The 16,813-nt window shown below is 43.7% G+C and overlaps 1 protein-coding gene across 1 annotated transcript in view; it reads left to right on the top strand.

Annotated features, from left to right (window-relative positions):
- The window catches only part of CFAP54 (cilia and flagella associated protein 54), a 2,172,274-nt gene that overhangs the window by 1,661,225 nt on the left and 494,236 nt on the right, over positions 1–16,813 (top strand). The window contains exon 54 of the mRNA XM_085653834.1: positions 6,879–7,029. Coding sequence (XP_085509960.1) covers positions 6,879–7,029 — 151 coding nt within the window. The remainder of the gene's footprint in view (positions 1–6,878; positions 7,030–16,813) is intronic.

The following is a 16,813-nucleotide window of genomic DNA, read 5'->3' as shown; positions in this document are numbered from 1 at the left end:
TAATAATGCTCTCCTGCTCACTCCCAGAAGAGGACTGCTGCTCTGCTATTATATCCCAAAGACAATTCAGCTCCTTCTCCTAGGGAATCACAAGCAGTAATGAGGGGAATGGGTGTGGTGTTGGAAGTTTCTGGAAATGAAACAAGTTTAAACCAATGAAAAGTGTTGTTTCTGGATCACATGACCTACCGTGCGCGCTCCGTACACTTACCGTACGCGCACGGTAAAAGTACGCATGCGCGTACGTAAGACACGTGCACGCGCACATGCGTATTAGAGGCACGTGCGCACGCACGCACGCACGCACGTACGGCGGTTCCGCGTAACGTGCGCGCGCGCGTGCACGTATGGAGCAAGCACTTACGCGTCGCACAGGAAGTACGGACGCGTACGTAAATCGCGTACACATGCGCACACGGAGCATAAACATTACGTACGCGCACCGTACATAAAGCGTACCGTGCGCGTACGGTAAGCTTACCGTACGCGCACGGTAAAAAATCCTCAAAAAAAAAAAAAAAGGTTTGTCGAAGATATTAACTATGTTATTCAACTATATCTAACCATTTATTTAAAAAAGGTGAACCTTTCTATATTGCAGGATACAGTAAATCAATGATTATATACATAGGTAGCATATTGTTAAAAAAACAAATCTAAAAAAAAAAAAAAAATTCAAAAATTAGCATTTAAAAAACCTTGCAAATTCACTGAAAAAAACAGAGGTTTCACACATGTTATAGTTAGCTGGACATTTCACTCGTACAAAACCATTGAAATTTTCCCGTTATAGTTAGTTCAGCTAACTATAACTCACGCTCCCGCAATCCACTGCTGATGACGTCACATATTACATCACTCATGACATGGTCAGTGACATCACTCATGACATCACTGATGACATCTCAAATGACATCACTGATGACATCACCCTAATATAACCTTTGATATACCGACACAAAATTTAAGAGTTCCATTCTCAAAACCATACATACTCCAATACCAATAACTACATACCCACTTATTAACTGTTAGGTCTACATACACCTCCACTCATTCACCTGTACAGTCACTCATACTTACAGCCACTCCATACAAGACTATCATATGCATTTATACACCTACATAGACACTCACACACCGCCAATCATCCATAGAGGTACTCTCACACCTACTCAGTCATGCAAATAATCACACTCCCATTTACTCACCTATGCGGTTATACACACTCAAGTTCACTTACTCACAAAATTAGTATCACATTCTTACGCTCTATTAGAATCATTGACACAAGCACACACTCATCCATACAGTCACTCTCACAATCACACACTCTCACATCTACCCACTTATATACTCTTACACACATATATACTGCCTTTCACATATGTAGTTAGTCACAAATGTACCACTGAGATATACATTCAATCCATAACACACCCATACATACACTCACTCAGCCATACAGTCCATCACAGATGCACTGTTAAGACCATGCACCCATAGAATCACCCACTCACACATCTATGCATAGAGTCTCACACACCCTACCCACACAAACACTCAGGAACCCATACAGATACTGAGACAAGCAATCAATAACTCATATAGACACTTATATAGGTATTCACAAAACCATGCCGCCACTTATACACCAACACACAGACACATACAAACATTTATACAGTTTAGTCACTAGTCTGCAGTAAGATACAGTTAAACGAGTCACTTATAGAGTCAGTTACGCACCACAGAAAATCATCCATTTACACACTTGTACACCCACTCATTCTTCAACAGGCCTTTCCCTATATATATAAAACATATTTAAACTTTTAAGAAAATCACACATTCACTGGATGATGTCATCAGTGATGTCATCAGTGATGTCATTTGAGATGTCATCAGTGATGTCATGAGTGATGTCACTGACCATGTCATGAGTGATGTAATATTTGACGTCATCAGCAGTGGATTGCGGGCGCGTGAGTTATAGTTAGCTGAACTAACTATAACAGGGAAATTTCAATGGTTTTGTACGAGTGAAATGTCCAGCTAACTATAACATGTGTGAAACCTCTGTTTTTTTCAGTGAATATATATATATATATATATATATATATATATATATATATATATTCCCTACAAGTGGATTTTCTTTTTTGCCAATAACTTTGGTGCCGTTTGACGAATCTTAACGAAAATTACAAAATTAGTTTAATGCGCAGTTCAGTTGCTGTATTGTAAGTTCCGGGGTGATTTGTGAAGTGGGGGGGGGGTGGAGAAAACACTTTTTCACCATGCAATTTCCAATCGGGATTTTAAACATGACTATAACCCAAACCGCTGGACGGAATTACACCAAGTTTGGCAGAAAGGTAGCTCTTGTTCCAGAGAGAGCCCTATTTGTTATTTGGTGTAAACCTGTTCAGTCTTTTTTTAGATATTAAAGGAAAAGCAAATTATTATATCTTGGGATGCGTACCCTCCGTGGATCCCTCAAGGGAAACAACAAAGTCAACTGCCACAAGCAAGGCCCTGATTGGCTGACTGCAGCCTCAGAGAAAAGTTGCAGCCACCATTTTATGCATCAGAAAATTGTCCTTGGGGCTGAAATGTAGGCTTGCAATTTATATGAAGGGGTCAGGGTAGAGTTTCCCTGACACCATATGTCTATTATGTAGGTGTCAAAAGTAGGTGTGGTGGGCAAAACATTTCCTGCAAACGTTTGTTTGCCACATACAAGATCCACAGGCCCACCGCAGGCTCAGCGTGGCTCCTTGTCAGATGCATACAGCAAAGTTTTTCTGGTGTCTTGACTTTTATGTCTTTAATGTTAGTTTATTTGTGTGAAAAGTCATGTAAGTCGTCCCATATATTCTGTACAATCTTTATGGTTGTTTTCTCCCCACTATTCATTGATGATTCTTTCAACAGTACATCACTTTTGGTGTATGAGTATAGAACTTGAAAACAGTAAAAAACGGAAACATGCACCCACTGAGGATATTTTTATGATAAAACAATACACTATGATAGATAGAGGGTCTCAGGGCAAAGTTTAAAGGCCGGCACAGATGAAATCCCCAACGCAATTATATATCAAACAGATAAACCGCGTGTCTATCAGGCTCAGAGAAGAGCTCGAGAGCACAGCCAGTACGAGCAATAAACTCCTACCAAAACATGGAAAAAGTCCTACTTAAAAGGACAGAATCCCATCACCCACTGAGATGGCATGCTTCATCATCTGGGATCTCCTCTTGGTTGCAAATCCTAGTGCAACCATGGGCTACAACCCCCTCACTATGAGGGTGGAGCCCAGGGATGTTTTATTGATCAGTTGATTGGATCTCCTAAAATCCATTTGATGTGGAGCATGGAGGTATAAAGGATGATGGTTGCAGTGCAAGAAATTTAGTGATATGTGAAGTGATTGTTAAAATTGGCTTCCAAAAGAGAAAAGAAAGTTTATTGATTAACCCTTGGTGTCAAGGTTAAAAAACAGTGCAAGCGCGATCTGAAATAATATAGAGCGCGTTGGTCTAAACAAAGGGTCTGCATGTTTCAGCCATAATGATCAATCTCTCATCGTGGCCTTCCTCAGGACCTGATTGATAATTGCTACTGCAAAAGTGATGCCTCCCTACAACATTTACACCAAATACCATAAACCTATGCATGCAGAACTCTGGCGGAGAACTCTGCACATAAGAAACATGCAGGTGCGGCCGGTACAGGTAAAAGTGGTGAGGTGAGGCAGGGGGGAGTAAGTCGACAGACGACGGTATACGGAAACAAATTAAAAAAAATGTTTTACCTTGCACTTGCCGACTTGGAGAAACCAGCAAGCGCAAGGTAAGTGGTTTCTTTATTTTTTTATTTTGTTTCCCTTCCCCCTTCCCTGCCCCGTACGGCCTTGCTCCAGCGGCCCACCGCTCTCACCTGCGCTGGCCGTGCCTGGAAATAGGAGAGGCGTAGGATGAGGAACATGAGTGGGAACTACACCACAAAGTCATGAAGGGTATCTCTCCAGATTTGGGTGTCCATCTGTGGACCTCTTCGCCATGGCTCACAACAGACAATGCCCTTGGTTCAGTGCCATACTCTTCATACTAAATGGTTCCCTTGGATTGCCTTCAAGTTAAGCTGGTCTCAAGGTCGGATGTACACATCCCCACCAATTCTTCAGAATGTCCTATGGAAGGTGTGGGAGGTTCAAACATAGCTGATCGTAATTGGCCTGGATTCAGCAACAAAGATCTGGTACACAAAGATCTGGTACACCTGAATTTTGGCAATTAGCAGTCTGCATCCTCTGCTTTTCTAGAGGTTGGGGTTTCTCTCACAACAGGACAGTCAGGTCCTCCTCAACAATTCCAAAATCACTGTGGCTACATGCATGGAGGCTGAGTAGTGCCAACTAGAATTGGTTTGTCTCCCTGATGAAGTCGCAGAAGCTGCGAAAAAACCCTCCAAAAAATCCATTTATGTAGCTAAATGGAACACGTTAGCAATTGTGTGGTTCAGAAGGGTTGGATCCTTTCTGTGTTTCCCTCTGTCTGTTGCGCGAGAACCAGAATCCAGCGTTTAGCACTATTTTTTTAGTACAAAATTCACCCTTGCATCCATAATGGCCTGCGGATGCATTTTGCACTAGGAAAATAGCACTATTACCACAGAAAACAACAGGGCACGAACAGCAGTAGCCAGCAGCTACTCACTCTCTCATAATGTATTATTCCTGGTGCAGGGGTGTAACACAGGCCCCCCGCATCCCCCGCAGTCGGGGGGGGGGGGTCCGAGCTGCAGGGGGCCCCCTCGGCACAGTACTTATGCCTGACCGCCCCGGAAAAAATCCGGAGCGGGGCCCCTCCGTGTATATTGCAGGGGGGCCCATTGAACTTTCGTTACGCCTTTGTCCTGTTGTAGGAGTTTTGCTTCAAATTACTCTTAATTACTCGAACTGGCGTAATTGCATACTTTTGGTAACTTTGCATCGAATGAGTAATGCGTAATTACTGACATTATTCCAATGGCTCCGACGTAATTTAAATTTTACTCAGGCCACCAGGGGCCACGGGGGCTGGCAGTGGCTAGAGACAAGAGTTACCTAGCTGCTCTGTTGGCCTTTATGTATCTCCATAATCAGCCATACCAGTTTAGATCACCTTTAGTGGCACGTTTTCTGAAAAGGTTTGTTTTTACTTGTTTCCTTCCATTCCATTCCTGGCTTCACAGTGAAATTTAAATCTTATCTGGACTTTCTTGATGGGATCTTCTTTTCAGTGGATGCGCATTTGTCTATTTGAGTTCTTAGCTTGAAAAAAGTGTTGCAAGCTAAAATACTTCATGCACGTCGTGCCGGACAACTTCCAGTCCCCTCAGTTTGTCTATCTTTCACAGTTTTCTACCTGGACAAGTTGGTCGTGCGTACGGAACCCAAAACCTCCTGTGAACCTGGCCTACACCGGAACCGCGGCAGCGAGTGCAAGTCTTGGCCAAGACTCATCCACCCGTGAGGGTTGTGCGTGCGACCAAGCAACGGCTCCTCGGCGGTCCTGCAGCTGCCCCCAGACGGCACACAAGCAGCGGTTCCAGCGCAGCCTTCCTACAGAATCCCGTAGCAACCCCGACGACGGGCCTCCCCAGGCGGGAGAGCGAGAAGAGACATTGCCCCACCGACGGGGTACCGATCACAGCCAAGCGTTCCACAGGGACAGTCGGTCCAGCAACACCTCCGTGAACTCTCACATTAGACCCCGTCCATGATCATGACGCAGCCCACCAAAAGAACTCGTAGATCTCACCACAGACCATCACCGACGTCAGCCAAGAGGAAGCCATGCCAGACCCGTCATTGTCAGCGAACGGACGATAGGCAGCGGACGTCTCCAAGCCAGCGGTCGTGCCCTGAGCCCCTCAGGTTAAACTACGAGTGCCCGCGGAGAAGGTTCTGTTGCAAGCCCAGGCCACCGGGCAACGTCTGATGTCGCCCTGCCACCTGACTCAAGAAGCTGATGGACCCTGTGGTATTTCATCAACTGTGTTGTTCCCCGCAGGTTGGACTTGACTCTTTGTTTTGTCCTTCAATAAAGTTGGGGAGGAATGTAGTGTCCTGCGAGACACGTTCTAGTGTCTCAACAGGAAGCTGTAATCCCAGCCACTCCCTTGAGGGCTGGACACACTGCACCCCACACCCATCCATCACGGGTGTCACGAGTGACGTGGCCCCGTCAATAAAAGAGCCGGAGTGCACGTGCTCGTGGCCAGTTACTACAGTACAGATCCTGGTGTCCGTCACAATCATTGTCGTGATGTGGGCCTGAGGCCCGACTTTACAGCAGTTTTGTACTTTCATACTGTCGTCTATCACTCTTACCACTCCCCCATTCCAGTGAAGAGGAGGAACACCTGAATATACTGATCCAAGGCATGTGTAGTAGATACTGTATCCTTAGTTATTTGGCGCTACTCATTTCCATCTCCTGATGATATTGCTTTGGAATCATTCTAAAGGTGAGGAATCTGCAGAAACATGCTTCCATCACATTCAGAAGTAAAAGTTATATTTCTGGACGATCCAATCATTAATATGAAGCGGAGTCACATCTATAGCTGCATGGTGCCCCCTGGTGGCACTATGGAGCTACTGCTGGAGAAAGATTTTTCGGATCCGGCTGAAAGCAGCATGTGGAAGGAAGGTAATGAATCTGCAGCAAGAGTATGTATGTATCCTCGATAATTGTCATTAGAAAGGTAAGTTACTCATTTCACAACTTCTGAAAGAGATGACAGCATAATTAATGTAATTGGTTATTTTCTAACGTGCATGGCGTTCCGATGATTTTGAAACAGTTCCTTTTGCGTACCTCTAGATACAGCGACAGGATCCTGGTACTCATGATCCTCAGTTACCTTTCAATGAAGAAGTGCAGAATCGTATGACCATGCGGGTGTGGATGCGATGTCGTCTTGCATTGGTGAGGGCACTGATGGCCCAGATACGAGGAATAGGAGCCGTGAAAGGTATGACTAAGGTCGGGGTTTAAAAGTGTACATTATAGGACATTCGTCAGATATCGGAAGTAGAAAGTAATACTTTAATGCACCTGACAGGCCACATCTCTGCATCACTATTAGTGAAAATTTCATTTAATTTATTTTCTTATTTAAAGAGCACCATTTAAAGCAAGCGTCTATTTATGAAAGAGAAATATTGTTCAGAATTACACAATTACAGACCAGTAATCAAGATTTCTAGTTTTAATGAATGCACGCGCCATTTATAACCATTTCTCCTTTGTATTCAACCTTGGTACCTCTTGCAGCTTTTTTTTTTTTAAAGCCATTAGTTGCAGTTAGGCCTTTAACATACAACTCTGGCTTTTCAGCATTGTTTAATTTCTGCTGTTTGTACCAAACATATCCTAAACCGTATGTAAAGCCAAATCGTTACACCTACGTGAAGGTCGCATGTTTTTGATTGATAATTTTTTTGGGGGTGGGGGAGGGGGGCCTGAAACAAGCGTCAGTCTACAACCGTCCCACCAAAAACAGACACATGCTGAAATCCTGAACTTTTTCGCACCCTAGGCTGTAAATGAGTATCTCTCTTGAACGGGGGGTTTGGTACTTTTTCATTCAGATGAAAATAATTCAAATAAATCTTTTTGATTTCATATGGATTAGTAGAACGATTTTACAGTAAATTTCATTTGTTTGGAAGTGTTCACAGCGCTGAAAATTGTGTCAGATCAAAGCTTCACGATAAAGAAAAATACTAAACAGTCATTTACAGATGTAAAAAGCAATGTATGTATTGCAGACCTAAGGGTATATATCCATTTTAAATTCGTAGGGCATGGTATGTAGGAGGTCCTAATTATTACAATAGCAGGTAATGAGCTGATGGCCAGTAGGAAGCAAGTATTTTTTTAACAAGAATTTTAACAACAATTGAAGAAATACATTTCTTTCTTATTTTTCCTGTTTCAATTTATTAAAATGAGGTGTTCATATACACATCGATAACAATGTCCCACTTTTTCCACTTCTTTTAACAAACTCTCTGAAATCTTTCAGATGCTGCTAATAAAACCGATCGATATGGGACCAATAATACATCTGTACATGTGATTTCTGCATTCAATATAGAAACACAGTCACTTCTGGTGATCATCTTCACATTGAGATAATTTAGCGCTAATATGTTGGTACCTCACGTGTATGTCAAAAACATTCAGTATATTCAACATATTGCATCAATGCTATAAATTTTGAAGGTACTGCTATGGTTATGTGTGACTGTCACTGGCGGCTGGTGAACTATCAAAGAGGAGGGACGTAAATGCCTACACTGAATGGTTCTGAGAGACCATTGTGGTCAAGCCCAAAGTTTCTGAGGTGAGTTTGGTGGTTCTCCCATCCCACAATTTTCTTTAGCAAAATAAGTAGGTGCCAACAGTTCAGTCTGATAGAGATATCTAGCTGCAAACTTCTTATCTTCGAATTCTCCCCAGGTGCCAAAATGGATCCCGAAAATTTTGCACAGCAGTACCTCCGCACGTTGACAGAGGGCATCAAGCGACTCCATAGCGACACTGTCCTCCGGATGTGACGTTGACAAAGTCCATATAAGCGCTCCCCTGATGCGCTGACGTCAGTTTCTTATTTTCCGTGCTTACAAAACGGAGCTGATCAGTGGTTCCTCTTGCTGTTTTACAGCCTATCTCAATTTTTTCGTCAAATGGAACTGTGTGCCTTTCATATGTCCTTGGGGTTCAAGCCATGTGGGTCCTGTGGATGACAAATGGCAGCCACGGACCCTCACTCTATTTGTATGTGGTGCTTAGGTGAGCACCATGACTCCCAAGGAGTGCGACTCATGTCAACAGCTTCGACTGAAAGTGCCGAAGGAACGTCTGATGATGCTTGTAGCGGCGTGGTTGTCCCAGTGTTCCAAGATATTCCATCGGCCTCGGTCCCCTTTGCACTCCAAGGCCCGGCTCTGGGTCCAATACAGGAGCCGGTCCCATGGGCGTAACTCTCCATCGTCCCCTAAAGGTAAGCTAAGCAGGTGTTTGAAGTTGTGGCATCTTCCGAGTTTGCCACAGAAGGCCTGCTCCTGATCTTTGGCTGAAGACTCGGTGCATGAATTTACCCTGTGCCTTCCAGCCTACCCAGGAACCGGGGTGACTCTGACACAAATGAGAGAATATTACAACTCTTTCTATACTCCTTTGGGTCTTCACCTTCCCCTGGAGTGCCCTCGGGCACCAAGGAGGTGCATTAGGCGTTGACTGTGTCCACGTCAGTGGGTTCACCCTCGGCGTCAGTCCGGTTGCCAGATTCCAATTCAGTTTCAACTCCGGTGCACAGCCCTTCGGGGTTACCACTTTGATATCGGGTTCTCGTCCACTGACAAAGGCATCGAGGTCTGGCCTGCTGACTTTGATGATGGCTCCATCGGCGCTGCTCGACGCGCCACCTTCTTTCCACTCTGACGCTGAGACATTGCCTCCTCAGCGCCAGACAGCATCGGATGCGGCGTCAGTGGAGCTGCCCATTTCTGAAGTCCTTCCTCCTGTTTTTTCTGCTGAGGAACATGATGATGGAGGTAATGGAGAGGGTTTGGAGTTTTTCTAGCCCATTTCTGTCACAATTCAACCTCCTATATAGTCTAGTTGGTTGACTGATTTAGGAGAAGCTAGTGGTTTGGAGTCTTCCCCAGCCTCGGGCCTCCTGCCACCTCCTGGTTTGACTACAGAGGCGAGCTCCTCTCTGGCGGATATGCTCAGATGAGTTTCGGACATTCTGGAAGTAATGTTACCTTTTATGGATTTGGCGACAGATTTGTTACTTGGAGTCCTGTATCAGGGACAATCAGGGGTAGAGCCTGTTGGGGGCTTGGACTAAGCCCGAATGGGGACCCCTGCAGATCATTCTGTTTCTCACACACACCGACCAGCCTCTGGAGATCCAACGTTTCTCCTTAGGCATCCGACTTATTATAGTTTTGTGGTTCAGGCTGCCTTGACTGTCTAAAATATTGATACTTTCCCTGCTGTCCACCCAGAAAGAGAGGCCAGGAAATTAGATACTTGTGGCAGGCATATTTTCGCTTCCACTAGTTCTGCACAGTGGTCTCTCAAAACTTCCTATTTTCTTGGACACTTCTCCCATGCATTACGGACTCGTTGGAGCACCTGCTGCTCTCCCTTCTGGAAGAGACATGTAACGTTCTTATTCTGTTATTACGGGATGGGCAACAGTTGGCTAATCTGATTATTTGCTGTGGTATGGACACCACTGATTCTGTAGGTCGGGCTATGGCCTCTTCAGTAACACTCCGTCGTCGTGCCTGATTGCGCATCTCTGGGTTTTCAGAGGCGATTCAAACCAATTTGATTGACATGCCTTTTGATGGCGCCTGCCTATTCAGCGTGCATGCTGATTCTGCTTTGCGGAGATTTAGAGATAGTGGGGGTGGAGCAGATTCTTAACTCTGCCGGCTGCTTTCCCAGTTCTCTTGTAATAGGTTGTATGGAAAAACCTCCAGTTTGCTTATGAGCCATTCATAAGGCGATGCCCGTTGACTTTTCCTTTCAGACTTTCCCTTCCAGGGTGATACCCGGTGAGGTATTCCTGCTTGATGCAGGTACTGAGATCTTTTTATTCTGTCAGGAACAGGTTAGTTTACCAAGTCAAACAAGCTTTATTCGGCTATGCAAGTCATAAACGCATTACAGCAAAAAAGTTTAAAAAGGACAAAGATACAAAGTTAAAATAAAGATAAAACATATAGGTTAAGATGTTTGTGCTAATAGGCTATCAGAGCTATCATTGTATCAGACATAACATACCATTGAAAAGTTAAAACCATCAAGTGCCTTAAGAGACGTAATGAGCCCCACATGTCCTAATATGCCCACATACACCTGCACAATGTTAAAAGATTTAATCCTGCTCAATTGCCCGCCCTGATTTGGTTGCAACGTATGAGCCACACCCACCTCAATAATTTGGTCACCGGGATTGTGTACCTAGGTGATGGACTAGAAGAAAGAATTTGCAGGGCAATGCTGTGTGATCTTGCTTGTGCCCAGGTTCTTACAGAACTGACCCAGCCAAGCTTTCCACAGGCTATCATAAGCTGGGCAAGCGAAAAGCATATGCAAATAAGATTCTATATGTGTAACACATACATGACAATTGTTATCCCCGTTGGAAGACCATTTAGATGAGAAACACTTCAAGGGCAAAGATCCTGCTCTAAATTGAAAATAGAGTTTCCGGTCCAAAGGCTTTTTAATAATATCCCAATAGGGCTCAAAACTTCGGCATGGCTTTATCTGAAGAAAGAGCCCCGAGAGTGAGATTGGGTCATGACGCCTGAAATCGTCATATGCAACCATTTCCCAATAGATTTCTTTAAGGCTATTTTTTTACGGTAATGTTGAGGTAGAAGGGGAATCCCACAAGTGCGATAGACCCATTTTTTTAAATGAAACTTCTCAGATCCCGCAGCCACCTGATTTTATGAAAACAATCCAAATTAATAATATCCCTTAGATCCTCTGTGCATGCTGCCAGCTCCTGCGTAGAATAGGTTTTCAGTTATCTGGGACGTACGTTATTTTGTAACTCTATGTATACCCATACTTACGGGTTCCTTGCTGGAACTAGAGTTTCTACTGAGTCCTTATTCTATTGTGGGTATTTTATTTGTGTTGTGCGGATGCACTGTGATCTTGTTCCCTGTTCTATAGGGACTTCGTTGGTATGGCTTGTGGGCATTTTAGGTTTTTCCTCTGTATGCTTAATATCCCTTATAAGGACTTCAGTTATCTGTGTTTGAACACAAAGTGTTTGTGGCTTCCGCAGAGCATCAGAGAGATGTTAACTTCTCCTTCCTCTGCAGCCATCATGTAGGTTATATTTTATAGCCATGGGCTACTTCTTCCCTTTATAACTATATTTTTTCCCATATAGGAATTATTGGAAAGGGGGGCAGGATCCGTGGCCTGGGCAGGATTTTAGCCTGGACCGAAGTCTTTTTATGGTGCATAGCACTTCTTGCTGTTCATATCTTAAGTTACATTGGCAGCATGGTTTCCTGCCACGTCTCTCTTGACTTCCTTGTTAGGCTGTAACTCAGTGGTGTTTTTTAATGCAATGTGGCAGGTCTCACCTCTACCTCGAGGTGTCCTTGGTCCAGGGCCACTGTCTTTGTCACCTTTTCTCTACTTCATCTCTGAGAGAATGTTGTTTCCTGTCATACTTGGAATGCTTTATTTTCCTTGTTTTCCATAGGCATTGTTCATTTACCAATTGTGATTACAACCACAGCATTTTCTTACCGTCTGGTTGTTCTTCAGATGTTGCCATCTCACTCCTCATTTTCAATGGTGTTGTGGCTAAATTTAATCTAAGGCCGTTCTTTTGAGGATTGGTTTCTAAGGCACCTGAGGTCTTCTTTAACATCCTTTTCCTGATGGTTCTTTTCCCTCCTCATAGGATGAGGTAGGGATTCAATCTCTCAAAGGTCTGTTATACCATTTCTACCTTATTGGTGAATTTAATCTGATTGGCAGAATTTTTTTTTCTTCTTCCTCTTTCTCTTCCTTTGGAGGATTGGGTCTGTATTCCCTTTTTGAGTCGTGAATACGTTGTGTATCAGGTTGGAACATTTCTTTCTGACCTCAATCCTTGTTGTGCTTGTATGCACAGCCATCCATTGTTTCCATCGTTTCCATTTCGTAGGGCTTGATCCTTTCATGGCTGTATACTTCATCTCTTATCGAGAAACGTCAGTCAGTTCTTGCTACCTGATATATATATATTTGTCGGTTGGATAGTAATTGTTATCTTTTGGGGCCTTATGTGTTGGCCTTTATTTCGACTATAGCACTGGATGTACCTCAGTGGTGGTCTTCAATCCCTTCATAGCAGAGGTTTTCATGCCTGCTGGCTCCTTCTGGTTAACCGCTTCTTGGTAGCCTAGTCAGGCAGTAAGGTTGTCTCTTGGGCAGTTGCCAGTGTGTTTCTGGTTGGGATTGTCGTGTAGTTCCTACAAATCTATATAGGATCTGCACGTTTAGATAACGTAAACTAAGGGATTGGTATCCAGACTGATTCCGGGCACCCCCTAAGAATATGTTAGTCTGTAGACCAGCTAGCTGACAGTACCACTATGAGCTCTTCTTACCAAGGTGCGAATAGTTTCTGGCAGCTATCGAACATGACAATCCTGACCCCTCAGGGATCGTGGAAACAATACAGTACTTTTCGCCCAGTCACTCGTGCTCACTTAGTCTCAGAGAGATACACAGAATAAATGATGGGGATGTTTTTCATTAAGTATTTAGTAAACCAGCGTCATACTAGTATAAAATACGTGTGCTGCAACAACCATGAGACAGAAACAGATCTATACAATTATGAGCTCTAGTAGAGTAAAGAAAAGGTGGAATTCTACCATAGTGCTAAAATCATTAATATATGCATGCATATAGATATATGTCAGTAATAATGCGTACTCCTACAATGCAAACCCTATCTAGATGTACCTAAATGTACCTAGCCAAGAATCCCCTTAGGAGAGAGCCAACCCCATTACCCGATGGGGGAGAGCGAAGGACCCCGTCTTGGTCTCGAGATGGACACCCCGCGAGGGATGTCAGACCACTGCGTACAGGAGTGTCTGCATGCAGGGCCCTCAGCGTCTCATGTCAGCATGGAAGTCTTTTCTCCTCGCTTTTGCTGAGTGAAGATGTAGTGCTTATATACCCGAAAGATACCCTCAGGGGTTCTACCTAAAAGTGTACTATGGGCATGTCAGGTAAGGATGACGACAGAGGTGACTCTTATACAGAGTTTTTATGCAGAAGATGGTAATCCTGCTGTGATACTGAGAATCCTCATGAATAATACATAAGGCTAGTGTTGGGAGAAAACCACAGAACAAACCATGTAGCACCTAACTAGGTGATAGGTCAGCGCAAAACCCGTTATGTAGGACAGATGTATGTAAAAAGTTGTGTAACTACCTAGGTCTATATTGGGGTACATAACAGGATGGTGTTCCACCACTCCCTCACTTCCCGTATTATGATTGCTGGTTTTCCAGTTTGGTGATAATATCTGTATATCTATAATTTTTACTCTGATGCACTCGCATCTTTGGTCTATTACCAATATATGTTGGCATATATATCTATCTTTCAATGGATACCTCTATTATATGGGGGTTCTTTTTCCTACACTGGTGAGTCTACCTGCCATTCTATAAGTCTATGTAATTGTTTGACACAAAGATGTCTCTTTTTTGGCACACTGTTTCCATAAGCAGGTTCTATAAGTGGCTCCACGCTGCTAGCGCAAAAAATAGTTATATAAGAAACTGACATCAGTGTGTCAGGGGAGGGCTTATATGGACTCCGTTGACGCCACATCCGAAGGCCAACGTTGCTATAGAGTTGCTCGACACCATGTACCGAAGTGTGGAGGTACTGCTGTACAAACGTTTCTGGATCCAGTCCAACGCCTGGGGAGAATTCTAAGATAAGCAATCTGCGACTAGATCCTGTCTCTACTAGATAAGGCGTTACCAAAGGTAAGTAACTTATTCTTTATTACATTTGTGAAATAAATGATCTAACGCCCAAGGGTTTAACAAGTAGAACTGATGAGGGACCAGTGAAACATTCTAAAAGCTCAACAAAGCTCTCTGCAACAATAGAAACTATGTAAGTGACTGGCTTTGTCCATCAGAAAATATTATTAACAAAGGTAATTTATCTGTATGGGGAGAGCAATGCTTGCATTACAGACTTCTGAAGTTTAAGAAATATGCCTCTGCTGTGTCAGTAGTGGCTGACTGATCTGTGACAATGCACAAAGAGGCAAGATGGAGAATATTAGAAACTGCATCTAGAACATGCATTGTGCAGAAAGGCCCATAATGTTTCCCTAATTAAGAAAATACAAAAACACAGTCACGTAGCTTGTCCATCCTCTCAGGCCCTAAAGAAAGCAAGAAAATTGGATTTCATGTCTGCCAACACTGCCCGCCTTCAGTCAGTGGGCGGGGTCTAGCAACAGGAATGGAGAAGTGCTCACTATGTGGAAACCTGCCATCCGGGCCCCAGCCTGCCCGTCTGTAACAGTAAACCAGCACTCAGGCCTGAGGCCATCCTGAAGACACCGGCATCTCCCTTGAATGGGATTAGTGCTGACCGCCCCCCTTTTGAGGTCACTACTTGTTTTCTCTTTTTATTTAAATTACCGCTTCGCAATCAATCAAAAATCATTCCCGCTTTAATCTCCCTGTGCCGTCTCTCCCCACTCCTAACCCCTCCCACAACACAGCTTGTTATTAGTTGCTTTCCACTTTGCTGATGCCATAGCGCACCACATGAGCTGAATGTTGCCATTGGCTCCTGGATGTCTGTACCTACTAGACAACTGGTGTTGTGCCACTTTGGGGGCAGTGCAAGGAGCATACTCCCGGCTGCCCCAAGCAACTCCCTACCCGGCAGAAGTATGGTCTGCCAGTGTACCTTGCTTTATTGCTGTTTTGGTATACCGCTTCTGTATTACACACCACTGGCTTTCCATTATTTGAATACAGGATGGTACATAAAGATATGCTGCACTGCTGTCTCTGCGCAGCTCTACTATACTATGGTGACTGTGTTCAGACAGCTCAGTGTGCATCAAACACCCTCCTCCCTACACACCCTCTTGACAACGCTGCTCACAGGACAAGCACTGAGTATTAGTGTCGAAAGCAACACCCCAGCAGACGTCTACTGACACTGTCATCGCCCCTCGAAAAAACGTTGGCAAAGTCAATACCTTTAAATCTCACAAACTATTTCCCATTTTCTGGTTCTCCAGCGCTGCAAGTTTATACAAATGGCAATAATGCTATGCAAATATCATCACTCCACTGCATAAAAATAAAATAAAAAACATTGTCATTGTCAACACCAAGAGCTCTAACTTTGACAAATGCGAGACCGATTGAATTGCAAATGCTTGTTGAGATGGTTCCTTGCCTTCTAAGACTGAGAGACATGAGTGCTGCTTTTTCTATCTAAACCCAAAATAAAAAGCCTGGCTCATATTGGTACAACAGTAATTACTGAAAGATGCCATACTACTCAGTTTAAATGAATTAATGCAAGCCCTTGTCTTCTCTACACACAAGTGGAACCAAGAGTTTGTCAGAAGTGCTGTCTTCCGAAGACTACTTCAGAGTGGATGTGTTAAATATTAACATCTTATATGCTTCCCAGTCTGCACCACTGTGAGGAACCACCAATTTTAAGAGACCTAAGCCTGTGGATTTCGGCTCCCATGTCATTTCACCATGAACAGAATTCTATATATAATTAAACACCTGCAACTCAGCAACATGCCAATTTAAAAAAGTGGGTTATTCGTTTCGTGAGAGGGGACCCTAAGCATATTAATAAGTACACTCTGGTTAGGGCTAAACACAAGTTCCTTAGAAACTTTGTTCAGCCAGAAATGTGTGTTAGGTTCAAGCGGTACCAACAATTTTGAAGTAGAGAACACAACACAATAAACATCAAAAGCCAAATTAGAAAAAGGGAGAAAAAATATTAATCATAATAACACCAAAATCCTAAATATTGGATGAGGGGAACTGGACACTGTAATACATTAAAATCAAATGTCAAATGCCACCCAGGAAAATTAGAGCCCTAATCAAAAAGGAACAGTTCGTGGTTGACTGGGACCTAGTACAATTTCAGGATAAGTACGGTTAAGCAGAGGTCAG

Source organism: Triturus cristatus, chromosome 4_1, assembly GCF_964204655.1.
Source record: "Triturus cristatus chromosome 4_1, aTriCri1.1, whole genome shotgun sequence".
Taxonomy (NCBI): domain Eukaryota; kingdom Metazoa; phylum Chordata; class Amphibia; order Caudata; family Salamandridae; genus Triturus; species Triturus cristatus.
This window is presented reverse-complemented; position numbering and strand designations above follow the sequence as displayed.